This window comes from Salvelinus alpinus, chromosome 33 (genome assembly GCF_045679555.1).
Source record: "Salvelinus alpinus chromosome 33, SLU_Salpinus.1, whole genome shotgun sequence".
In the NCBI taxonomy this organism is placed as follows: domain Eukaryota; kingdom Metazoa; phylum Chordata; class Actinopteri; order Salmoniformes; family Salmonidae; genus Salvelinus; species Salvelinus alpinus.
In genome coordinates this window covers 11,245,303-11,271,412 of record NC_092118.1, presented here as the reverse complement: position 1 = coordinate 11,271,412, position 26,110 = coordinate 11,245,303, and the positions used below count along the sequence as shown (strand labels likewise).

The 26,110-nt window shown below is 43.7% G+C and overlaps 3 protein-coding genes across 3 annotated transcripts; 2 read left to right on the top strand and 1 right to left on the bottom strand.

Moving 5' to 3' along the window:
* LOC139563360 (alanine aminotransferase 2-like) lies at nucleotides 1-11,717 on the top strand. The gene is made up of 11 exons (XM_071382013.1): nucleotides 1-434; nucleotides 3,881-3,970; nucleotides 5,055-5,163; nucleotides 5,575-5,708; nucleotides 5,923-6,166; nucleotides 7,598-7,677; nucleotides 7,797-7,933; nucleotides 8,451-8,625; nucleotides 8,751-8,906; nucleotides 9,112-9,224; nucleotides 9,738-11,717. Exons 1-11 carry the CDS (start codon nucleotides 114-116, stop codon nucleotides 9,847-9,849), a joined length of 1,671 nt encoding a protein of 556 aa, XP_071238114.1. The 5' UTR covers nucleotides 1-113; the 3' UTR covers nucleotides 9,850-11,717.
* A 2,180-nt stretch (nucleotides 11,718-13,897) lies between these two features.
* Nucleotides 13,898-16,749, top strand: LOC139562856 (borealin-2-like). Its single transcript, XM_071380977.1, has 8 exons — nucleotides 13,898-14,087; nucleotides 14,192-14,323; nucleotides 14,408-14,448; nucleotides 14,553-14,601; nucleotides 14,675-14,733; nucleotides 15,979-16,031; nucleotides 16,181-16,313; nucleotides 16,675-16,749. The coding sequence occupies exons 1-8, from the start codon at nucleotides 13,967-13,969 to the stop codon at nucleotides 16,747-16,749; spliced, it is 663 nt and encodes a 220-aa protein (XP_071237078.1). The 5' UTR covers nucleotides 13,898-13,966.
* Nucleotides 16,750-18,985: 2,236 nt separating this feature from the next.
* On the bottom strand, nucleotides 18,986-24,099 carry LOC139562760 (dnaJ homolog subfamily A member 2-like). The gene is made up of 9 exons (XM_071380757.1): nucleotides 23,928-24,099; nucleotides 22,677-22,736; nucleotides 22,286-22,512; nucleotides 22,063-22,143; nucleotides 21,754-21,887; nucleotides 21,245-21,441; nucleotides 20,405-20,549; nucleotides 20,166-20,293; nucleotides 18,986-19,797 (listed from the first exon to the last, which is right to left on the bottom strand). Exons 1-9 carry the CDS (start codon nucleotides 24,075-24,077, stop codon nucleotides 19,612-19,614), a joined length of 1,308 nt encoding a protein of 435 aa, XP_071236858.1. The 5' UTR covers nucleotides 24,078-24,099; the 3' UTR covers nucleotides 18,986-19,611.
* Nucleotides 24,100-26,110: the final 2,011 nt, after the last annotated feature.

Sequence of the window (26,110 nt, the reverse complement as noted above, 5' to 3'; positions counted from 1 at the left end):
CGCCACCTGCTGGAGAAGACAGTTATCGCTCTCGCATCGCCTCATATTGCCGTTCTTCATGTTCAGCTGGCATTAATTTCCCTCGTCGTGGTTCTAACTACCCTGCTGAAATCATGCATCGACTTCAACACTTGGCAAATAGATCATTGATTGCTGGTGTTTTTGACCAGTCTCCAGCCCTTGTGCGGACAAAGGCTCGGGAAAGCGCATGTTTAGTGCAGTCCATACGACTCAAAACACAAGGACCGGTTGAACAGTATGGACTGAAGAGATTCAGTACAGCTGAGGCAACCGTGATTTTGAGAGAGAACGGCAAGATGCGAGAAAAGACTCTGACCATGGACACCCTCAATCCGCAGGTGAAAGCGGTGGAGTACGCTGTGAGAGGACCCATTGTCACGAAGGCTGGGGACATCGAGAGAGGCTTGCAGCAGGTGAAAACACAATACCCACCATTCTAGCTAACTACATAGCGAGGGGGGAAAAATCAATGGGTGAGCTTGCTAGCTCATGCTAACCAGCATTTACCGGCAACTAGCTATTTACGTAGCCATAAAGTTGGCACATCCTCCTCAGCATACAAGCTAGCTAGCTAGTCATGGATATGTGCTCTCATGCTTTATAGGATCAACTAAATTAGTGTATGACAGTTGGGGAAACGGGCAAATAACGTTAGCTTGCTAGCTAGTTTATCTCGAAGGACAGGTGTAGCGTCTTCGCTCAGTACTGATACAATGTTGCATCATCCCCCTCCAGTCGCGATGTATCCATCCCGTTGTAACGTCAGGTGTGTGATAAGGAGCCAATCCTGCCTCGTGATTTGCTCAACCAAGGTGGTTCCTCGTGGACGTGGCAGTGATGAGCTTTGACAGGGGACAAACAGTGAATTTCTAAATCTACCGTCTGGGATTTTTCTTTGTTTGATTCTGGCAACTGTCCTCTACAAGTCTGAATGTTGAATAAAATTACATTTGAAGTTACTCTTCCTGTTGTCTGCGTGGTTGATCCATTTGCAGGTAGGACTTTCAGACTATCCACAGGAAAGAATTATTAACAACTTTTCATAGCACTGTTCACATACTTGCCGAACATGCAGAGGGCGCATGTTTACATGGTTTTACGCCTGCTCCAGGTGATATAATTCTGAACGCAACTCAGTGCTTTGAAAAGTTGGTCTAATAATAGGTTCCTGACGATGTATTGGCTGAAATTCCTACTCGCAAAATAACCAACCACGCAGACAACCAGTAGGGTAAACATATTTAATTATATTCAACATTTTGACCTGAGAGGACCATTTCCAGAATCAAACACTCAACAAAAAAAGCTCTGACGAAGGCCTTGAAGCCGATACATAAAGATTGATGTAGCTGTGACTCACTAGAACAGTGATACTAGATAGAGCAGCGGGCGTGGCTTCTATTTTCTCTCATGTTATTCAATTGTTACCATGCACCTGCAACAAATATAGCTCAACTCTGCAAGTGCTTTTTTTTTAAATTCAAAATCAAACACGGAAGAATCCCAGAAGGCACCATCTGATTCCCAGGCAATGATGAGCTTACCTAGTGAAAGCTCAACCAAAGATACGGCTAACTAACCCTTCAATCAGTGGCTCAACTGCTATTCATGTACACATTGTGCTGTTTAGCGATGCCTTTAAATTAATATCATGGAAGAACTTGTGATCCAGACAGTTGTGTGGGGAAGTCTTGCTGTGACTTACCTATAGCCCACACTCCACTTGAACAAAAGTCAGTCTTCAAATATCTATTCACACTACTCTTCTTTCACTTTAGTCTTACACTCACTTGTTTCTCTGTCATGTTGGATAAGTTGATTGATGTGTGCCTCGGGCACTGGCAGTTCAACTAATAATAGCCCTGAAACAGGTGCCTTCCTTGGGGTCGGTAGGAGCACGTGATCCTCGTACCACCCTCACAGATACAAGACCACACTAGGGTTGGTCGCTTTGTTATGTCCCCTGCATACTCTTGTCAAAAATATGATTTAGATATTGGGCCACCACAAGGACATTAAAATGAAATGGTAGGCCTACAGCACTTGGGTTAGGCAAATGCATCATGTAATGGATGGTGTCAATCAATGATATACCCCCAGTATGCATAATCATGCAATGTATTTGCTCTTTGACCCCAACCTTGACGGGAGTAATTATTTGATTCCATCACTTGCTGTAACAACTCATCTAATATACTCTTCTGTCTTGTAGGCCTAAATCTGCCTCAACAGTTACACTGATAAAGAATAGCCTACTTAGATCTGTACTACACTGAACAAAAATGTAAAGTGCTGGTTCTATGTTTCATGAGGGAAATAATGAACCCAGAAATGTTCAATTTGCATAAAAAGCTTATTTCTCTTAAATTGTGTGCACAAATTTGTTTACATCCTTGTTATTGAGCATTTAATCCATTGTCAAGATAATCCATCCATCTGACAAGAAGCTGATTAAACAGCATGACCATTACACCTTGTGCTGGGTACAATAAGGCCATTCTAAAAATGTGCAGTTTTGTCACACAACACAATGCCACAGATGTCTCAAGTTTTGAGGGAGCTTGCATTTTGCATGCTGACTGCAGGAATGTCCACCAGAGCTGTTGCCAGAGAATTTAATGTTAATTTCTCTACCATAAGCCGCCTCCGCCTAGTGGTTAGAGCGTTGGGCCAGTAACCGAAAGGTTGCTGGATCGAATCCCTGAGCTGTCAAGGTAAAAATCTGTCTTTCTGCCCCTGAGCAAGGCAATTCACCTACTGTTCCCCGGGCGCCAAAGACCTGGATGTCGATTAAGGCAGCCCCCCACACCTCTCTGATTCAGAGGTTGGGTTAAATGCAGGAGACACATTTCTGTTGAAGGCATTCAGTTGTACAACTGACTAGGTATCCCCCTTTCCAACGTAATTTTAGAGAATTTGTCAGTACTCAAACCGCCTCACAACCGCATACCATGTGTAACAATGCCAGCCCAGGACCTCCACACCCGGCTTCTTAACCTTTAGGATCGTCTGAGACCAGCCACGGGTCTGATTGGCTGGGCTTTGCTCCCCAGTGTGTCGGCCTGGCTCCCAAGTGGGTGGGCCTATGCCCACCCATGGCTGCGCCCCTGCCCAGTCGTGAAATCCATAGATTAGGGCCTAATTAATTGTCACGAGAATTATGTTCTCAATGTTAATTCAATGAACTACTAAGTCTGAAACCCAGGATTTGTAAGAAACTGGTTGAAATGAATCAGACGGAGGCCCAGCTACAATAGTCAGAACGTTTATTCACGAGAGCGCTGGTTAGTTGTACAAAGCAATTCATTTTGTACGGGCTGCTCACGCACACACATTCACACACATTCACATTAACATTAGCACACAATGTCCTGCTACCCAGCCGACAAAGATTAGACAAAGATTAGGGGAATCCGTGAGACTTACTCCCCATCCTCCCTCAAGATAGGGAGACCCTGGGAAGTGTTCTCAGTGGCCCCAGCCAAGGTCGGCACCGAATCTTGCTCAGACAGTCTGTTTTTAAGATACTATAATAGACATAAACTACACACACGGATATATAATTCTACTGACTAAAACCACACACATCATTAGAATAATCTCATGATTCTAATCAATTTCATACAATCATATGGTTTCAGGGTGGAATATTCTAATCATTCATATGGACATATAAATCCCATTATCATTCATTTATTTCAATTTTCTGATTTCCTTATATGAACTGTAACTCAGCAAAATCTTTGAAATTGTTGCATTTTATATTTTTGTTCAGTATAGTTCTTCATATGTGCAGGGATATTTACAAAATTAAAATGTTCTCTTGACATGAATCTAAATGTACCTTTTTTCCCTCCAGGGTCAGAAACATCCCTTCACTGAGGTCATCAAAGCCAACATTGGAGATTCACATGCCATGGGGCAGAAGCCAATCACCTTTCTCCGTCAGGTGAGGGGTAGGGATGGGTCAGAAAAAGTGTGGTCTCGCGAGGTCATATTTACATCACCTGTCCTACCACAATAACCACCACAAGGTGAAATAGACTTCAAATAGTATTCTGGCAGGACGGCTATCTGTTTATTCCCAGTTACTAAATCAGTCGTCCTTGGCTGATGAGGCTGCACATCTACACATCTTTTGTTTAGGCTACTATTTGCACTCTGAAACATTAGAGGAACGTCCTTGGCTCATGGAGAGGTTGGAAATGGGATCACCTATATTAATACTTAATAATACAGTCATCTCTTAACAGCAGCATAAAATGTGTTATCTATCTCTATCTGGTATTGTAGAAGAAAATCCTAAAAACTACTTACTGTAGACTTCCATCCAGCAAATTTGTGTTGGATTGGCTAACTGGGCATGAGCAGAGTATGGAATGTTCTGTTGGTGTCTCCTAGTGAAAGTGCACATTCCAGAGATGGGGCAAAATTATGTCCAGTATTGTGCTCCGCATTGTTATAACAATCACCTAGGGCTGGGTGATATTGAATTTATGTTTTTGCGTTATCTTCCACATGCCTATATCTCAATAATCTATTTATTTACATTTTTTTAATGAGTGTTAATGTCTGCTTATTCTCATGTTGTCTTTTTGGTCTCGTCTCATTTGCTCCTTCTTGTGCTGTGTGCAATGACTTGTAAGCTGTACACCTTCCAATATACACACACCAAGCCCCTCCCCCTGCCGCTCACAACAACAAAGATGAGCGATCACTCCTTCCTTTCTGACAAGCGGATTCAACTTGCTATTTGCATTTGAGGTTTGGTCCAACAGAATTCGTCAAGTACATTTTTATTTGTTACATGTGCGGAATATAACCTTACCGGCGAATTCTTACTCAGGAGCCCTTTCCCAACAATGCAGAGTTTTTTTTAAAGTTTTTTTTTCTCCTGCTGGTTCACCTGGGTGGGATGCTTATATAATGCTATTTACATAATATGTCAAATAAATTGGCATATTAAATTGTGAAGGTGTCTGTGTGTGTTGATGGGGTTGAAGTTAACATGGAACACCTGTCTGTATGTTCAGGTGGTGGCTCTCTGCTCATTCCCAGAGCTGTTGAACAGCCCTAGTTTCCCAGAGGATGCCAAACAACGTGCCCGTCGCATCCTACAGGGCTGCGGGGGACAGAGCTTGGGTGTGTACTGTATGCCTGTCTGAGTGCACTGCACTCACATTCCTGTGTTGAAATATAGCCTAATAATATAGCTTTAAATGCTGACCAAGTAGGAGCTTTGGCCTTCTGTGCACTGTTGATGGGTTCAGAATTGTCTCACTGACAAATAACAGGATGCTAGGTTAAGCTCTAATGATGCTGTGGCCTGAGAAATGCAGAACCTAGCAGTGTTTTGGTTACAACAATATGCTTTAGAAACATTATTTCTGTGACATACCTTTGCTGCCTAATAGTTTATTTAAAACTGCATTATACGGTGGAGCTAGAAAGTGTGTGCAAGTTGAAGTTATCTAAGCTCTCATTTATTTCCTGAAACGGAACATGAAAACAAAAGCCAGAGTTGATACCATATTGTGTGTGTTTCAACTCCAGGGTCGTACAGTGCCAGCCAGGGAGTGGACTGTATTCGGCAGGACGTTGCTGTCTACATCGAGCAACGGGATAAGGGTGTGCCTGCCGACTGGGACAATATTTACCTTACCACCGGAGCTAGTGATGGCATCGTGGTAAGTCTTTAGTTCTCAATAATCCTCTTACAAACAAAAGGGAGTCGGTTGGTATTTGTTTAATCTGAGCAGTCACTGAAAGTTCATTGGATTTATTAGGTATTTTCATATTTTTGACAGTGAGTTATTTCTCTTATAACCAATATTGTTTTAATTCTGGATGCTTTCCTACTAGTTGTTGATGTTGTGAAACGATATTCTCATCTGACCGTAGAGCATCTTGAAAATGCTGGTGTCGGGCCAGGGCCGGTCCAGGAGTGGTGTGATGATCCCCATCCCTCAGTACCCCCTGTACTCTGCAGCCATCTCTGAGTTGGAGGCCGTTCAGATCAACTACTACCTGGACGAGGACAACTGCTGGGCCCTGGATATCAACGAGCTCCACAGAGCCTACCAGGCTGCCAAGGAGCACTGTCACCCCAGAGTCATCTGCATCATCAATCCAGGCAACCCTACCGGTGGGTCTCACCAGCCAAAACAATGAGATTAGGCTCCTTATGTAATGTGGCTGTCCAGTGTTCAACACATCCAATACCAGTATCACACACATCCAATACCAGTATCACACACATCCAATACCAGTATCACACACATCCAATACCAGTATCACACACATCCAATACCAGTATCACACACATCCAAGACCAGTATCCACCACATCCAAGACCAGTATCACACACATCCAAGACCAGTATCACACACATCCAAGACCAGTATCCACCACATCCAAGACCAGTATCCACCACATCCAAGACCAGTATCCAAGACCAGTATCCACCACATCCAAGACCAGTATCCACCACATCCAAGACCAGTATCCAAGACCAGTATCCAAGACCAGTATCCACCACATCCAAGACCAGTATCCACCACATCCAAGACCAGTATCCACCACATCCAAGACCAGTATCCACCACATCCAAGACCAGTATCCACCACATCCAAGACCAGTATCCACCACATCCAAGACCAGTATCCACCACATCCAAGACCAGTATCCACCACATCCAAGACCAGTATCCACCACATCCAATACCAGTATCCACCACATCCAAGACCAGTATCCACCACATCCAAGACCAGTATCCACCACATCCAAGACCAGTATCCAAGATATCCAAGCATGAGCATCTCACATCTATATGTTGCAAATGTTTCCCATGTCCCATAAGGCCAGTAAGCATGAAGATGATCTGTTAAGAGGTAGCTATGTTGATACTGTACAACCAAGCAACTAGGCCAAGGGTCATGATGTCATGTTGTGTAAGATATTATATGTGGAACCCCCTCTACTCTGCTGTGTCATGTAGGGTAGCTGATGGGTGTCTATAGCCTGCATAGGAAACAGGATCGGTCTTCACCAGCTGACATTAGGGTAAAGGAATCTGACTCCCTCTTACATAGCTGTAACTTAACTCGGTAAAGCTGTAACTTAATAGTCTGCCTGACACCTAAGTCTTCCTGACTTCAGAGTCTGGTAAGGCTCCATGATGTTGTAGGCAAGATGTGTTGACAATGAAGGAGGCTGTGTTTTTTTTTCTTACTGATTGTTTCTCCCCTTTCTCACTCAAACAGTAACATTAACAGCCACACAATCAAAGCCCAAGCCAACTTCTGTGTGAATACTGCACTAACAACGGGCTCCTGTCCACACCAGTGTGTCACAGTTCTCCCTCGCTGTGTACCACGTGAATCGTGTCCGCCAGGCTAGTAACCGTCCGTGAGGCAATACTGTGGTCCTCTGGTTTCCATCGGCCTCCATAGTACAGTACATTCTGTCTTTTGTAATCATGGTGTCCCCTGTACAGATGAAGGCCCATGTAGAGTTGCTCATGTTCTCAATTTCAGCACCTGTGGTGACCGCTTTCCCTCTCTCTGGCAATATTCAGGTCAAGTGCAGAGTAGGAAGTGCATCGAGGAAGTCCTCCACTTTGCCTACGAGGAGAATCTGTTTGTTATGTCCGATGAGGTAATTATTTGCTACCATAGTGTATTGAACTGAACGGACACGGACTATTTCTCAACTTTTCCAGTCCTATGAGAAGTATCAATTCTCCGTTGATGTAATCCTCCTATGTGTGTGTCCAGGTGTATCAGGACAACGTGTACTCCGCAGACCTTCAGTTCCACTCCTTTAAGAAGGTGCTCTACGAGATGGGCCCAGAGTACTTCAACACTGTCGAGCTGGCCTCATTTCACTCCACCTCCAAAGGCTACTCAGGAGAGTGAGTATTCACATCCACGTGCCCCTCGCAGGTGGTTCACTATTTCCTTCAAAGTACCCTTAAAACACCACACGCACTCTGTGCTCACTCTGAATTCTCTGTCTGACCCCCATAAGTAGTCCATGACGTACATTACACTTTCCTATGTATCCATAACAGGCTGTCCAGCTCTTATAGCCCCTTAGTCTCATGTGTTTGATCTGCAAGAACACTATAAAATGTTAGCCTTTGCGTTAGTACGCCGTGTTGCCTTTGTGCGACAGATCCGCGCTCTGCGTTAGCCAACTCCTCTGATTTGCTTTGTCATGCTTGTGTAATCGTCAGACGGGTTGGCTAAAATCACAACGCGGACTACCAGGCCCACAGAGAAACGACGCCCTTTGAATGCAGACTGACTGGCTCATCAGATTGTCCTTGCCATGGTTTTGATCTAGGATAAAGTCCCGTTTGATTCTATTGCGTGTGACTGTGTACCCAACACTAACGCTCCCCTCTCCTCTGTCCTCCTCCCCTGCAGGTGTGGGTTCAGAGGGGGATATATGGAGGTTCTCAACCTCGACCTGGCGGTCAAGGCCCAGCTGGTGAAGCTGCTCTCTGTGAGGCTGTGTCCCCCTGTCTCTGGACAGGCTGCCATGGATGTCATCGTCAACCCTCCTCTGCCACACGAACCCTCCTACCTCCAGTTCCACAAGGTCTGTCACTCAATGTTCAGGGGGGGGGGGGCAATGCTCTAGGGTTAATTTGTTAGTGTTCAGTTTCGATTGTCATCCAAGACCCATGTCTGACCTCTGTGTTGTGTATGTGTGTTGTCTTTCAGGAGAAGAGCGCTGTGCTTGGAGCTCTGGCTGAGAAGGCCCAGATGACCGAGCAGACCCTCAACACGGTGCCTGGGATCAAATGTAACCCTGTGCAGGGAGCCATGTACGCCTTCCCACGCATCTTCATCCCCCCACGAGCTGTGGAGGAGGCCAAGGTCTGTTCACCTAACACCCATCTAGAAACCTGCTGAAATGTGATTCCTTTGTACTCCCATTTGTCCATTAGTGAATTTGTCACTTCTCAACTTGCATGGTGTAGGTACTGTGCAGCAGACCACAAATTGGCATCAGTATATAATTGTATGCCTCCACACCCGAAACTAGAAAAACAGGTTTGTAAACTGTGTCTCTTTTCTGCAGTCCCTGGGAATGTCTCCTGACATGATGTACTGTCTGAGACTGCTTGAGGAGACTGGCATCTGCCTCGTTCCAGGCAGTGGCTTCGGCCAGAGGGAAGGGACCTATCACTTCAGGTAACTGTTCAACTAGCAGAAACATTGCTGACCATCATACATTTACAGAGACATAAGAATTTAGAGAAGCCTTTCAGGAAGATTATCTGTGACGACAGTGTTTTGTTTGTCCTGATTCACCAGTTGGATTCAAATCAAATTCTGACAGTAGCTAGTGAGTTGCATTGTAACCTAACCATTACAGTGCCACGTCTACCAGGCTCAAATTGGTCAGGCAGTGACATCTCGCTTGCATAAGTAAACTAAAAAGATTTAACTGAGCTGGAAATTGCAAATATTACACTAGCGGGGGAGGAGCTAACTGAATAGCTGGCCTCCATTCATTCCAGCTCTATTTTTATATCTTACAGATGCTGTGTTTACTTTGCATTGATATCTTCCTTCCTGTCTGTCTTTTGCCCGCTAAGGAATCTCTCATGGACAGATTTACGTGTAACAACATTCGCAAGATTTTTTACTTCTGCGTAACCGAGATTACCTGCTAAATAGTTTTTACATATGATTTCCCCCTAGAATGACCATTCTGCCCACGACAGAGAAGCTGAAGGTGCTCCTGGAGAAGCTCCGGGATTTCCACATCAAGTTTCTGAAGGAGTACGCGTCATTGGAGGAACCAAAGCGATGAGAGTCCAGAGGATGACACACGGGACTCACTAGAACAGTTCAGATAGTCCCAGTTTGAGAATGTTTAACACACGTAACAAAAACAGCATTTACGGAGGTATCGACTAACGCTAATGTAAAGTAAAAAAGTAACCCCTTTTTTACTCTACTAGTGTGACCTATGATTGCTTGAAGTTTTATCTGATTTTAGGAACAGTACTTGTGTTTTAGAGACATTGTGCCTTTGTCAGGCGAGGTAAAAGTGTGGGGAGAAACGATGCCGTCTGTACAGAGATGTTAAAGGGGGAATCTGCAGTTGCCACAAACATTTTAGGACTTATAAATGAAATTGTAAATTGATGTACCCATTGATTCTTGAAGAATACAACTTGGGCATGCCTCATAAGCTGTCGTACCTGATCAGAACCCAAAATATAAGCTTTGTAAATGTAAAACACTATATAGCCTTAACATGGTTAAAACTGTTAAAACCATGTTGATATCATGGATGATCAGTCCTTGCATCCGTAGCTCTGGCTATGAATTGGGTTACAATTCTCCAATCCCATCCCTCAGATTTTTATTGAAACTGGCAGTGAGGACGTTTTACTGCAACTACTGCTGATTGCCCCTTCAACACTAAAGCGATGTAGTTTGTGATGTACTCAAAGGTGCTCTATTATAGAGGACGCACTGGGAAATGGGACACAATGTTCTGATGACATTTTCTCTAGCACTCGATTTACTTGTTTTTGTGCCCACGAAGTTATTTACACTGTTTTGTATTTTCTATCCGTCGTAAGGCTTTTCTGTCTCCTTAAGAGGCATTTTGTGTGAGAGATCTACACAATGGGGCACTGTAAGTGCAAATATTATCTTAGAACCAGCTGTACCTTTTTCAGTGTGCCAAATGGAACTGGGGAACAGAGGTTTTTTATGTAGGTCATGGACTCCGGGACAATGAGTGCTGCTACATCAGCTCTTTCTGGTCCAAAAACCACTTCTAACATAACATCCTATCAGTCCAAGTCATACAGCTTTGAGCCTGCATAGCTTCCTGTTGGGCACATGTTTATCCATACAGTACCTGTCTAGCATGACACTGATCTGAGGTGTCTGTTGCACTTGGAAAGTATTTTTTTTTGGAGGGTGAATGTCTGTACTCTCGGGTGCCTAGTTACAGTATTATGTGCTTGTTATGGAAGGAAATGCAATTGTTTTGTGTGCTACGAATTGAAGAGTTAAGGTCAAACCAAGGGAAATTTAGGTTCTGGTAATTCTGTATATTGACCGTGTCCCCATATTAGGCTATTTATTGCATAGATTGTTTACGCTTTTTACTGACAGTGGCTTTATGGCTATCATTCACATTTGTATCACAACTGAGAACGAGAAAGGGAGTACGGTTTCATCTCAGATGGTGGGTTGAATGCACTTTATTGTTTTTTTTTGTAAAATGTTTGTGGGATCCTTCTGCCCGTATCTATCTTTCTGCAAACTGCAGGAAATGTCATTGAGAAGTAAAACACTTTACAATTTCCTTTTCTAGGTGGGAGATGAGCGTAGTGACCCACACAAGGCAGTCTAAAAGCTTCAGTTAAACCAATGAATTCAGGCAACTTTATTCTGACACCATATCATCTCATTTCTATTTTTGTATGCAATTTAATGCTGAGTGAAGTGTTCAAGCAGTGACATAACCTTGGCAGCCATTCAATGTATGACACTCGACTGACCTCAAAACATGAATTGTTTTTAACCATTTGACAGCAATGAGGTGCCTTCAATGGCAACAAGCTATAATTTACATTGAGTGGCTTTTGAGAATGTCAGCAAATGAATATTTTTTTTATGAATTAAATGTTTTAAAAATGCACATTTTCTGCTAAATGTTTGTTTTCATCATTCTTCATGAGCTGAAAGTTAACTGCAACTGGAAAAGGTTTTGGGTTCAACATCAATGTGCTTATAAATATCAACATACAGTTGAAGTCGGAAGTTTACATACCTTAGCCAAATACATTTAAACTCATTTAATCCTAGTAAAAATTACCTGTCTTAGGTCAGTTAGGATCACCACTTTATTGTCAGAATAATAGTTATTTCTTTCATCACATTCCCAGTGGGTCAGAAGTTTACATACACTCAATTAGTATTTGGTAGCATTGCCTTTTAAATTTTGGCCCATTCCTCCTGACAGCTTGTCAGGTTTGTAGGCCTCCTTGTACACGCTTTTTCAGTTCTGCCCACACATTTTCTATAGGATTGAGGTCGGGGCTTTGTGATGGCCACTCCAATACCTTGACTTTGTTGTCCTTAAGCCATTTTGCTACAACTTTCGAAGTATGCTTGGGGTCATTGTCCATTTGGAAGACCCATTTGCGACCAAGCGTTTAACTTCCTCACTGATGTCTTGAGATGTTGCTTCAATATATCCACATAATTTTCCCTCATGATGCCATCTATTTTGTGAAGTGCACCAGTCTCTCCTGCAGCAAAGCACCCCCACAACATGATGCCAACCCCCGTGCTTCTCAGTTGGGATGGTGTTCTTCGGCTTGCAAGCATCCCCCTTTTTCCTCCAAACATAACGATGGTCATTATGGCCAAACAGTTCTATTTTTGTTTCATCAGACCATAGGACATTTCTCCAAAAAGTACGATCTTTGTCCCCGTGTGCAGTTGCAAACCGTAGTCTGGCTTTTATATGTCGGTTTTGGAGCAGTGGTTTCTTCCTTGCTGAGCAGCCTTTAAGGTTATGTCGATATAGGACTCGTTTTACTTTGGATATAGATACCTTTGTACATGTTTCCTCCAGCATCTTCACAAGGTCCTTTGCTGTTGTTCTGGGATTGATTTGCACTTTTCGCACCAAAGTACATTCATCTCTAGGAGACAGAACGCGTCTCCTTCCGGAGCGGTATGACAGCTGCGTGGTCCCATGGTGTTTATACTTGTGTACTATTGTTTGTACAGATGAACGTGGTACCTTCAGGCATTTGGAAATTGCTCACAAGGATGAACCAGACTTGTGGAGGTCTACAACTTTTGTCAAGCAAAGAGGCACTGAGTTTGAAGGTAGGCCTTGAAATACATCCACAGGTACACCTCCAATTGACTCAAATGAGGTCAATTAGCCTATCAGAAGCTCCTAAAGCCATGACATAATTTTCGGTAATTTTCCAAGCTGTTTAAAGACACAATCAACTTAGTGTATGTATTTTCTGACCCACTGGAATTGTGATACAGTGAAATAATCTGTAAACAATTGTTGGAAAAATTACTTGTGTCATGCATGACTTGCCAAACCTATAGTTTGTTAACAAGAAATGTGTGGAGTGGTTGAAAAACGAGTTGTAATGACTCCAACCTAAGTGTATGTAAACTTCCGACTTCAACTGTAATTTCTAACTGAAATAAGACTGTTAACCCCTGTTTTTTCTTGTTTTGGATATGCATAATTTTTTCCCTAATTCCAGATTTGCATTTCTTATTTTTATTTCTGTTTTGTACAATAAATACTTTTGAGATCCATTTTGAGAGATGATTAAAAAAAATGTTTTGTCTGAAACTAAGGCTGCATTTACACAGGCAGCCCAAGGCAGTCAAAAGACCAATTAGTGGAAAAAATATCAGTATTGGGCTGCCTGTGTAAACGCATAAATGGTCTCTGAAGATGTATCCAGAGATTCAGTTTCATGCGATATGAATTTAATTGAATGATTGTACTTGGGGAAACTACTGAATCTAATGTTTAGCCATTTACCCAAACATCAGAAACTACAATGACACAGTTCAACAATAAACAGTCTACCATCTAATACAGGAGGACAATTCACTCTCCACCAGTCATTGAAAGGAAGAGAACACCAGCTTTCCAGTACTGAGTGCTGAACTGTTGATAGATCTTAAACTTGGCTATCTTTTAAATGTATATTAGATTGACCCACAGTACAAGGGTGCACAGTTTTTTCCTAGCCCAGCACTAATGGTTAGTGAGTTGAGTTATTAGTGGCCTCAGGTGGATTCTAGGGTTAATTTAAGTCAATCGACTGGACAGGAGCACCTGGTGTCCTTAAGGTTATAAATCAGCGTTCAGGGGATGTGGCGGTAGGGTAAAAAGGCACACTGATGAAACCATGGCACCAAGAAGAATAAGGAAAGTCAGCAATCAGGCAGAAGGACACACAGATGGGCAAATTAGCAAGGAGATACGCCAAAAGCAAGGAGTGCTTTTTATTCAGCAGTTCGAGAAAGAAGGTACTAATTTAATAGTAGGCCCATCCCTACCGTCCGTTTTGTTCCTTTTGTTAACTGAATTTGTTCCTCAAATTAACTGAATTCGCCATGTTCTCCCTTTACAGCACAGGACCGTATAAATGAGATGGAGGCTAAATTGGAGCATACTCTTGCAACAGTCGATCGGGTTTTTAAAGTGGAATTGATGAAGATGCCACCTGCGCTTCAAAAAACAGTGATAATAAATTTAATTAATGGTGTGATTTTCAATTGTATTTTAAATATAGTTGGAATGCATGCATGTTTGTTTTATTTAAACTTTTTTATTTCGTCTATCCTAGCGGATGACATTTCGGCAGGTGAAGTCACCATCGCCATAAAGGTAGGACTAAACATGGATTATCAGACAGGCTGTAAATGGGGTAATGCTGCTTCCTTGTGGTTTACTGTAGAGATGTGAGCATCCAATTTTTATTTTTTCCCCAGACCGAATCACCCGAGATTCACCAGCCTCTCACTAGGAAGCTTAGTAAAGGTAATGGTTTATTTTCTCTAGTTAAAAGGGATATAAACTTGTCCTTAATGATTCGTTTTTCTTATTTCTTTAGTCAAAGTGAGTGAAGGTGCATCGACTCTTAAAAGGAAGGCTACAACAGAACCATCAACGGTAGTTAGCAATTCAAAGGGCTTTATTGGCATGGGAAACGTTTAACATTGCCAAAGCACGAAATGGATAACAAACAATTAAAAATACAGTAAACGTTACTCAAGTTTCAAAGGAAAACATTTAAAATGTCATATGCCTATGTACAGTGTTATAATGATGTGCAAATAAAGTACAAAAGGGAAAATAAACGTGGTTTGTATTTACAATGGTGTGTGGTCTTCACTGGTTGCCCTTTTCTTGTTGCAACCGGTCACACATCGTGCTGCTGTGACGGCACACTGGTATTTCACCAAATAGCTATGGTAGTTTATCAGAACTTCATTGGTTTTTGAGTTATTTGAGGGACTGTGTAATCGGAGAGAAATGTCTCTATGGTCATATTTGGCAGGTTAGGAAGTACAGCTCAGTTTCCACGTGTTGTGTGCACATAAGCAAACCTGGCTCTTCAAGAGAAGACAGGCTATGGCGTCCTCTCAATAGCAAGACTATGCTCACTGAGTGTATACATGGTCAAAGCTTTCCTTAAGTTGGGGTCAGTCACAGTAGCCTGGTATTCTACCACTATGTACTCTGTTTAGGTCCAACTAGCATTCCAGTTTGTGCTGTTTTTTGTTAGTCTTTCCAATGTGTCATGTAATTTTGTTTTCTTGTGATTTGTGTGGCTGTAGCTGTCTTGGGGGTCTGTTGTGAACTGAGCCCCTGGACCAGCATGCTTAGGGGACTCTATAGGTCGATCACTCTGTCGGTGATGGCTTTATGGAAGGTTTGTTACTACCTTTAAGGTAGTTGTAGAATTTAATGGAGCTTTTCTGTATTTTGATAATTAGCGACCTAATTCTGCATGCATTATTTGGTGTTTTTATGTTGTACACCTGTTTTTTTGCAGAATTCTGCATGCGGAGTCTCAATTTGGTGTGCCTCATTTTGTGAATTCTTGGTTGAGTGGATCCCAGACCTCACGACCATGACTGGCAACTGGTTCTAATTGATTCAACTAATTTCTGCCAGATGCTAATTGGGATGTTTAACTTTATGTTCCGTTTGATGGTGTAGAAAGCCCTTCCTTGCCTTGTCTCAGATCGTTCACGGCGTTGTGGAAGTTACCTGTGGTGCTGTTGAGGTAGAGCTAGGTATAGTTTAGCTCTGACTTTATTTGTGTGGCATTAGGCCAATGTGTGATAAGGGAACAGACCGGTCATTTCCACTTAGAAAAGGGACTAAATTGTGTATTTTGTTCTTCTAAAGGGTTCCAAGAAAGCCAGGTCACTTGCCGATAGCTCAAGCACCGGAAGCCTACGGTAACTCTCCCTATATATTTATAATTCCTGGCGAGCAACTGGTGGTTGCTAGTTGTTCCAGTCCACCACTCAAACACCCGATTGAACTAATTCAGTCGTGTTAGTTGAAATGCTGTCTTCTGGTTGATTCTGCTCATTTGTTCTTGCAGGTGTGCCACATCCACAAATACAAAAAGAACCAAAACTCATCTTGCCAAAATCAGTGATCAGTCTCCACTGACTGGAACTAAACCCAGGTTTGTCTTCACTTATCACAATCCCTTATGGGAAATAAAGATTGCAGTCAGTGTGTAACTGCAGTTATTCTGCAATTACTGGGTCCAAAATACCAGTTGTCGACTGCATGCCCCTGCCAGAGAGAGCAGTGGGATGTTTGCGCTGAGGTGAACAGGTCCACGTGTTATTTCTAACCACTGCTATATCTTCACTACTTGTGGGTGAAGTCTCCATTCCCCCAGGGGGTGGGTTCTGTCTGTCTGCCACCTCGTTCACCTTGCCTGGGTAATGAATGGCTTCGTAGGGATGCCAGATGTGTTAGGGCCCATATCAGGAGTTGTTGGGCCACCTGCAGGGACCGTACAGACTCGGTTCCCCCTTGATGGGGAACACTGAAGTTCTAGCATGTATGTGCTATTTCCTCCAGCGGGAGCACCACTCTCCTCGTACAGACCTGTGTTGCCACACTGCGTCGGTCGTCACTACCTCCCGCCGGATCTGAGAGACACCTGTAGTCAGGTAGGCTCTACCTCCACAGCCGTAGAGTAGCACGTATTTTGGTGTTTCTGTCCCGCTTGGGGTCCGAGCAGAGGTCATTGAACCACCCTAGTAGTTGCCTTAGACAGGCCTAACGGTGTCGCCGCCACGAGCATGCCCATCAGTTGTTGGAACGTTTGTACCTTCAGTGCATTCAACTGAAATTGTTGCAGAAGAATGCTGTCCACGCACTGAGGTGCTATACATGCCCTCATAATGCAGGAGTTCAGAGCCATGCCTTTGAAGGTGACCTTTTGGCTTTGGTGTGAAGTTGCACAGTAAGATCCAGTCCGGTGACGTGGTTCAGTGTCAGCGCTGTGCACTCGGGAGAGCCAGTTGAGGTAAGGAAGGCTCTTAATCCTTGTAGGTGCAGGGAGCTCAGGGCTGTGCTCACGCATCTTGTGAGGATCCAGGGAGACGCCGAAGGGTAATATCGCACTGTTATGCCGGGCCCTGGAAGGCGAACTGCAGAAGACACCGGTGTTCCGGTAACACAGGAACGTGAAAGTAAGCATCCTTTAAGTCCAGGGATGGGAACCACTCCCTTGCGGATACAGTCTAGAGAACATCGACAACAGGTGAAAGGGGAGAACATTTTTTAAACATTTTAAATTCAGAACTGGACAGGAGCATCTGTCTTTTTTCAGAACCAGGAAATAGGTTGAGTAAAAGCCATCTAACTCTTCTGAACACACCCTTCCCCAGGAGAGATGTATACTTGATGCCCAGTAGGTCAGGTGCTGCTGGGTAAATCAGCCAACGTCCATTCCATTTCTGCCCCCATGCCTGTTTGTGGGGAATGGCTGCATCGCTGTCTGGTACTGGCGAGCACCTGTGTTAGGCTGGGCCGCGTGAGAGTGGCAAGGTTCACGCGTCATGCCTCCCTCTGGGATGTGGGTTCCACAGTGGGGGAGCCTGACTCAGCTGTTTTCTACGTTCGATGTCCCGCTCAGTCACGGAGCCGAAGAGCAGTCCGGGGACCACTGGGAGCTTTCTCAGCGTCCGTCTAGAGTCATCGGGCTTGGGCGAGCCAGACCTTGCGCCGAGTCACAAGGATGGACATCAGTCTGCCTAGCTCTCTGGTCATGAAAGCAAACACTGTTGCAGAGGTCCAGCTGGAGCATTATGTTCTGTGCTAACATGAGCACTGAAGAGTTCCCAATGCAGGACGCTGTGTCGTAGGCCCGTGACAGTAGCTCATCTGTGGCCCCGCACTGAGGTCTGTCAGCAGGCATCTTTCAGGGCTTCATCTGGGGAGAGCATTAGCTCTGCTATGTATTCATCCACCTTAGGCGTTTCTCATGGCAGATAGTGTCCTGTCCTTGCCGTAGGTTGGCCCAGCATCTCTGAAGCTTCGTAAGAGAAGGTGGCACACAACTGTTTAGCTGCAGGGGCTGTGGCTTGAGGGTCATCAAGCTAAGGCCGCACGCAGTACCGTGTATATTGAGGCAGAGCTTCCTTCAGACTCTGTGTGATCAGAGCCTCGGAATGACTCCTGACCCATCTTTAGTGTTGACTGAATGGGTCCACAACACTGGTTGGCACCTCCTTCACCATGTTGGGCGTGTCATCTTCATGGTCCCTAATGTGCTTGATTGGATACGAGTGGACAGCGGGTCATCCCAGCTGAGTCCTCTGTTGCGTCCCCCATGCTGGAGTGTTTTTTAGCTGCTCTCTAAGGATAAGGAATGGACCTTCGAGTGAGGCTCTGACTTTTATACTGGGGGAGCAATCGATTGAGGGATTTCCCTCTTTTAGTGGCCCTGGCGAACAATGCCGGACGCTGGTAAATTGTGAAACCAGGCCCAGTGTTCTCAGCTCAGATTGAAGATGAAATATTTTATGCAATACAGATTCATCAAATTAACTAATATAATAGTAACCTAAGACTAAACAGCTACCACCTTACAGTAATGGTAGAGATCTACAATAACCTGGCAGGACTCGTCTGACAGCATGGGAAATGCCATTGAGGGTACAACTCAGGAATCCCCACCCAGGTTACCTTAAATGGAGGAAGCATGTTGGAAACCCTCAATGGTGCTACCCATGCTACATCCTTTTGGCCACTAGAGGCCTCTATGATACCCATCAACATTAATGACAAAGGACTGAGGAAGTAACTAAAATAGAATTTCTGACGGATGAAATCGTTTTCCAGACAAGGACAAGACAGAATCACAGACATCCAGTATTGCTGATTGAGATTTGAAGAATGTTTATTTAACAACTTAATAAACCTTGTTTCACAGAAGTTATGCTGCTTTTAAATAGTATTTTTTCCCAGCTTCGCTTGTTAGGTTGGATGTTTAATCAGTGCAGGAACCAATGCGGTCTTAATATGCACCAGGGTTGAGGACAGAAACAGGTGTTTTCCATTTGTATCACCACTGTATAAGCGCAGCTGATATAAAGCTCACCGACAATCACTTTCATATTATACACAACGTTGTCTTATGTTTGAATTTCTTTTATATATAGAAAGGAAAACAAAAGTAAAACCTACAAAAACAAAATCAAGTGGTAAAAATCAAGCACAGATACATACAAACCTAAAAATGCGATGTTTGTGTCCTGTGTCCTTTCAGGATCTTCCTCCCCTAACTCACACCTCACAGTCCAGAGGCTGAGGCCAAAACTGCATTTTATGGTTAGTTTAAATTAAATTATTGTAAATACTATGAAAAAAATGCAAGTTACACACCAATCAAAGGAGAAATGACCTTTTTCCATCTTATCTGGTGTTGCCACAAGGAGAGTGAGGGATGTGTGATCGGAATGGAAGATTGGGCGGGTGCAACACATACATTCTCCCCTGTGCCAGATGCTACTGGTGGGCACACTGCACTCCAGGGCCGTGGTGGCCTCCCTCATCGTCTGAGCTGTCGTTGTAGGCCTCACGTCGTCCTCCAGACGAGCCCTGGCTGACGTCGTAGTCCTGCAGGTCCACCTCCTCCGCGTCCCCAGACACGATGGGAGCCTCGGCACGTGTTGGCAGCAAGTCCTCCAGCTCCTGGGGGGTTGACAGAGGAGAGGGTCACAGAAAATTAGAAAAACTGTCTATGCAGCTATCGTTACAAAGCACTTAAAAATAAATAAAAAATTGACACTTGTGGGGTACCGTAGCTCTTAAATAGCAATATCATTAGTAATGGTGTTTAAAAGCTGAAGTAACACAAGTGGCAGATTCATATAACAAGGTCTGTTTTTATATATATAACAAAGCGCCATCAAACTAATCATAACCAGTATGGTCTGTGTCAAAATCCTAATCTGTTAGGAATGATAAAATTGTGTCATTCAATCCCATAATAGAACCAGTACCGTAAAGTTCAAGCTTCTGACAGAAATGGACACGTCTTTTCATAGTCCATGACTTACATTGAGTTTATCGGGGCTGATCCAGTTGTTGTCTGGGAACTGCACATCAAATTTAATATACAGGTCCCCTTTTTCAAATGGATTACGGTACTGTGGCATCCCTTCCCCTCGAACAACTCTGACCGAACCTGTAAAATAAACGTATTAAAACATTGCTTTCACATACTGCATGGATTAATATTCACATGCTGTTGTATCATCTTCAACGTGTAAAACCAGTAGAAAGATCAAATTCTTACCTGGCTCAATGACTTTGCCAGCAGCATACTTGACTACAATCTGTCTGCCGTCTAAGTGTTTCAACGTAAACTGGAATCCACAAAGTGCTTCGACAAGGCCAATCTTATGGGTCATGTGCAGGTCATGGGCCGCTCTTTTGTATGTCTGTTGGCATGAGAAAACAGGCAGAGTCAATATAGTAAGAGACGTGGTTTTAGGCCAATTTAAAATAACTTGATAGAAATGTAACTAACCGATACTGCTGGCACATAAATAATGAACATAAGATAGCAGAAGCAGCCCCCCCCCCCCCAGAAAGCGGTGCATATACATCCTGTCAGGGTACTGTACTAGTCTATTTTCCACATGAGAGGCTGGGGCCATCTTCAGAGGAGTGAGTGATTCTGGAGGTGACACAATGGAGTGGAAATGCTAGGACTACAGGATTAGGAACGACGTGCCACCCATGACTATAATTAATACCAAGTTATGCCAGACATGCAGGGGGCTCAGCGGGTGGGAGGACAGTACTGGAAACTGGATTACATCGTGTTCTCATTGGCCTAGCAGCATCGTGCCGTCACTGCAATCTGCTCCCAAAGGATCCCAGTCAAGAGTGCTGGAGGACCCAACTCAGCCAGCTGGACGCTTTTGTTCAACCAGCTACTATTCAACATTCGCCACCTATACTATACTCCTCATAGACATGCAAGACATAATAGCTGAGTAATAACAAGTTTACACATCAATGTTGCAGCTTCACTAATATGTTTCCACATTGTAATATTGCCCTTAGTCAACAAGAGCCAGTCTTAAGGAGTGGGGACCATGGTGTCCAGAGCACAGCAGTTCATCTCTACCTCATGCTCTTTCTCTTGCAGGACGAGGACAATGTCTCCTGGCTCTACCCCAGGCGCCTGGTCGGCTTCCCCTCCGAAGGTGATCTTCTGCCCATGCTTCATGCCTTTGTCGACATGAACCTCCAGGATTTTCACCTCCTTGCTAACCTTCTTGCCCTCGCACTTTTTACAGCGGTCTTTCTCGTTGATGACCTCACCTGTGGGTATAACAATAGAAGTTTAGGAGTCAAAGCCTTTTTTCTAACCACTAGGCTACCTGGGGCGGCAGGTTGCTGGATCAAATCCCCGAGCTGACAAGAGGGGGGGGGGGGGGGAATCTGTCATTCTGCCCCTGAACAAGGCAGTTAACCGACTGTTCCCCAGTAAGCAGTCATTGTAAATAAGACTTCGTCCTTAACTGAATTGCCCAGTTGAAAGGTTAATTTTAAAATATTTGTATTAAATATTAATAAAATCATGTGTATCTGGGTACTACAAGTATAGGGTTTCTAAACTGTACTGTTACTTACCTTCTCCATTACAATCAGTACAAACAGACTGCATCTGTTGGACCATCCCAGGAGCCAACTGTCTGATCATGATGCGCATACCACGCCCCCTGCAGGCCACACACTTCTGAACTGCGCCAGTCTTTCCACCCTGGCTGTTGAGAAGTTAACTTTTAGTCTAACACACCAACAAACCTACATGAACAACATGTATGATGCAATAATTGACAAGCAAAATCAGCAAGATCTCAACACTGCTTCATGTGTACTAGAGAAGTAATTGAGGGAAAATTGTTGCAGATACAAAAGGATGTAAGTGGAAACACTTACCCATTACAAGTGCCACAAAGAACATTCTTGCTCAGCTGCAGTTTAGTTGTTTTTCCATTGTACAGGTCTTCCAGTGAAACTCTTAAAAACCAATGAGCATAATTTGAGACCGTAGCGAGGTCATAAGGCCACTTGAACAGTCAGACAATGAATCATAATCTAAAAAATATTTGATTATCACTAAAGAGATCTGTGACACCACCAATCCATAGACAAAGCTTACTTGAGTGGGTGAACCATGTCCTCTCCTCTTCGTCTACCACCATTTCGGCTGCGCCCCTGTCCACCCATGAAGCCAAAGAGTCCACCGCCGAAGATGTGTGAAAAGATGTCATCCATGCCCCCACCACCTCCACCTCCTTCTCGCAGTCCCTGCTCCCCATAGCGATCATAAAGCTCCTTCTTCTCTGGGTTAGTCAACACTTCATACGCAAAGCTGATCTCCTTGAACTGTTTGAAGGAGACAGGTGTACATTAAGTGTTGACATTTACAGATATTTATTAACATTTGTTTTGCATCTACTCATTAGTTTAAGGAACGATTGAACCCTTTCCTCACATTACACCACATCGTATCCCTCCCCCCCAAAATGTACTTCAAGCCATTTCAATACCTTGTCGCCAGCATTTGGGTTTTTATCGGGGTGATATTCCTTTGCTAGCTTCCGGTATGACTGAAAGAAAAGGCAAGCACATGAATACAACACAAGGCACTGGTTTCGATTATTTATGTTAGCTAACGTTAGCCAATGAGTTGTATAACCATTTCCACGTTTTACGTAATCCCCGTAGTAGCCATCAATTAAATATTGACAGGAATCTAACGTTGCTTTTTACGGTAAGATTAGTTAGCTGGCCTAAATTAGCTAGCTAGTAAGTTGAACTTGAAAAAACTGCGGAAGATAGTAAACTACTATATGCACGTTGACGGGCTAGCTAGTTATTTTCTCACAATGACTAAAGTAAGCTACTGGCTAAACAGTTACAATGTTTTTCACAACTATTAACCAGCTATGAATCAAATTTTCCCCAACAAAATCAACCCAAAATGTCCGACCTGGAGATTTGGCCCCAAAATGCCATTACTGTGAATGAATCTGTAAACACGTGAGTTAACGTCGTAGGTTAGCCGGCTAAATAACGCAACTAGCCAGCTAACTAGTTTGGTGGCACACACTACGTTAGCGAAGAGTTAGTTAACGTTAAAAAACCTAACTGGGGTAACCTTGATATAGTAACTTATCTATAGCAACCTGGTATGAGGCGACTTGGTTGCGTCTTTTATCTGTTATAAGCAGACAGACGCACGAGAGTTAGCTATCTACTAGCTAGTCATTGTCTTAGTTAGCAACCACCAGTCTGGGAAAACGTAAACAAAACTGCTAATCCAATACTATCAAACGTGTTGATACAGTAAATGTTTAATATTTAATACATTGCGTATTATGCGAACTCTAAACTGAAAGACCGGTGATAGAGCTACCAACCGCATGCTAACTTTTACAAAAATGTATACTCGAAGCCGGCGTTCGTTATACGAGATGCCATCATCATTGAAACTGAAAGCTAACGTAAGCGCAAAGTACAAACATCTAAAATACTTTGCGCCAAAGACAGAGGTAGTTAGCTAAAACATTAAGGCAGATAAATTGTAGTACAGGGCACACAGTTGACAAATATTTGCTGATTGACGCTAACGTTTGTTAGCTAGAAAGAGAGCTAGTCAAACTAGCTAACGTTACCGTTTCTAGGCCAGACTAGCTTTTAGCCAGAACAACCTATTTCCTGTTTCTACGAACAATTCAAACTCCACAGCACCTAGATTAAATTTGACTCGATAAATCGGGAGATACAATCAACGTTACCTTTTTCAACTCATTTTCAGTGGCAGTGGGTGACACCCCTAGGATGTCATATAATTTAGTATCGACAACGTTCGCCATGATGAAGCTGGAGATGGACCTTCTGCACGGGAAGCGAGAAGAGAAAGAAGAAGAGCCGGTCGAAAACGTCATACGTTGCGTCAACTTTGACCCTTCTCCTGGCGTTAAAAAAGGGTGCATCTCAATTATTGGGTGACTTCCTTCTTTTCACCTCATATATTTCCTCCTCTCTATTATACATGTGCAATTGATTTAGGTATTTTACAAGGCAGCAGATACTCTTCATGGGGTCCAGCAACATTAAGGCAGTTTATACAATTTAAAAAACATTACAATACATTCACAGACTGTGTGCCCTCAGGCCCCTACTCCACCACGACCACATACAGTATATCACAAAAGTGAGTACACCCCTCACATTTTTGTAAATATTTGAGTATATCTTTTCATGTGACAACACTGAAGACATGACACTTTGCTACAATGTAAAGTAGTGAGTGTACAGCTTGTATAACAGTGTAAATTTGCTGTCCCCTCAAAATAACTCAACACACAGCCATTAATGTCTAAACTGCTGGCAACAAAAGTGAGTACATCCCTAAGTGAAAATGTCCAAATTGGGCACAATTAGCCATTTTCTCTCCCCGGTGTCATGTGACTCATTAGTGTTACAAGGTCTCAGGTGTGAATGGGGAGCAGGTGTGTTACATTTGGTGTCATCGCTCTCACACTCCCTCATACTGACTGGTCACTGGAAGTTCAACATGGCACCTCATGGCAAAGAACTCTCTGAGGATCTAAAAAAAAAAATGTTGCTCTACATAAAGATGGCCTGGGCTATAAGAAGATTGCCAAGACCCTGAAACTGAGCTGCAGCACGGTGGCCAAGACCATACAGCGGTTTAACTGGACAGGTTTCACTCAGAACAGGCCTCGCCATGGTCGACCAAAGAAGTTGAGTGCACGTGCTCAGCGTCATATCCAGAGGTTGTCTTTGGGAAATAGACGTATGAGTGCTGCCAGCATTGCTGCAGAGGTTGAAGGGGTGGGGGGTCAGCCTGTCACTGCTCAGACCATACGCCGTACACTGCATCAAATTGGTCTGCATGGCTGTCGTCCCAGAAGGAAGCCTCTTCTAAAGATGATGCACAAGAAAGCCCGCAAACAGTTTGCTGAAGACAAGCAGACTAAGGACATAGATTACTGGAACCATGTCCTGTGGTCTGATGAGACCAAGATAAACTTATTTGGTTCAGATGGTGTCAAGCGTGTGTGGCGGCAACCAGGTGAGGAGTACAAAGACAAGTGTGTCTTGCCTACAGTCACGCATGGTGGTGGGAGTGTCATGGTCTGGGGCTGCATGAGTGCTGCCGACACTGGGGAGCTACAGTTCATTGAGGGAACCATGAATGCCAACATGTACTGTGACATACTGAAGCAGAGCATGATCCCCTCCCTTCGGAGACTGGGCCGCAGGGCAGTATTCCAACATGATAACGACACCTAACACACCTCCAAGACGACCACTGCCTTGCTAAAGAAGCTGAGGGTAAAGGTGATGGACTGGCCAAGCATGTCTCCAGACCTAAACCCTATTGAGCATCTGTGGGGCATCCTCAAACGGAAGGTGGAGGAGTGCAAGGTCTCTAACATCCACCAGCTCCGTGATGTCGTCATGGAGGAGTGGAAGAGGACTCCAGTGGCAACCTGTGAAGCTCTGGTGAACTCCATGCCCAAGAGGGTTAAGGCAGTGCTGGAAAATGATGGTGGCCACACAAAATATTGACACTTTGGGCCCAATTTGGACATTTTCACTTAGGGGTGTACTCACTTTTGTTGCCAGCAGTTTAGACATTAATGGCTGTGTTGAGTTATTTTGAGGGGACAGCAAATTTACACTGTTATACAAGCTGTACACTCACTACTTTACATTGTAGCAAAGTGTCATTTCTTCAGTGTTGTCACATGAAAAGATATACTCAAATATTTACAAAAATGTGAGGGGTGTACTCACTTTTGTGATATACTGTATATACAGTACAAAATCCATGTGTATGCTATTTTGTGTGTGTGTGTGTGTGTGTGTATGCATGCATTTATCTGTTTTTTTTTCATCAAATTTTACTGTTTGCATGAGTTACTTGATGTTGACTAGAGTTCCATGT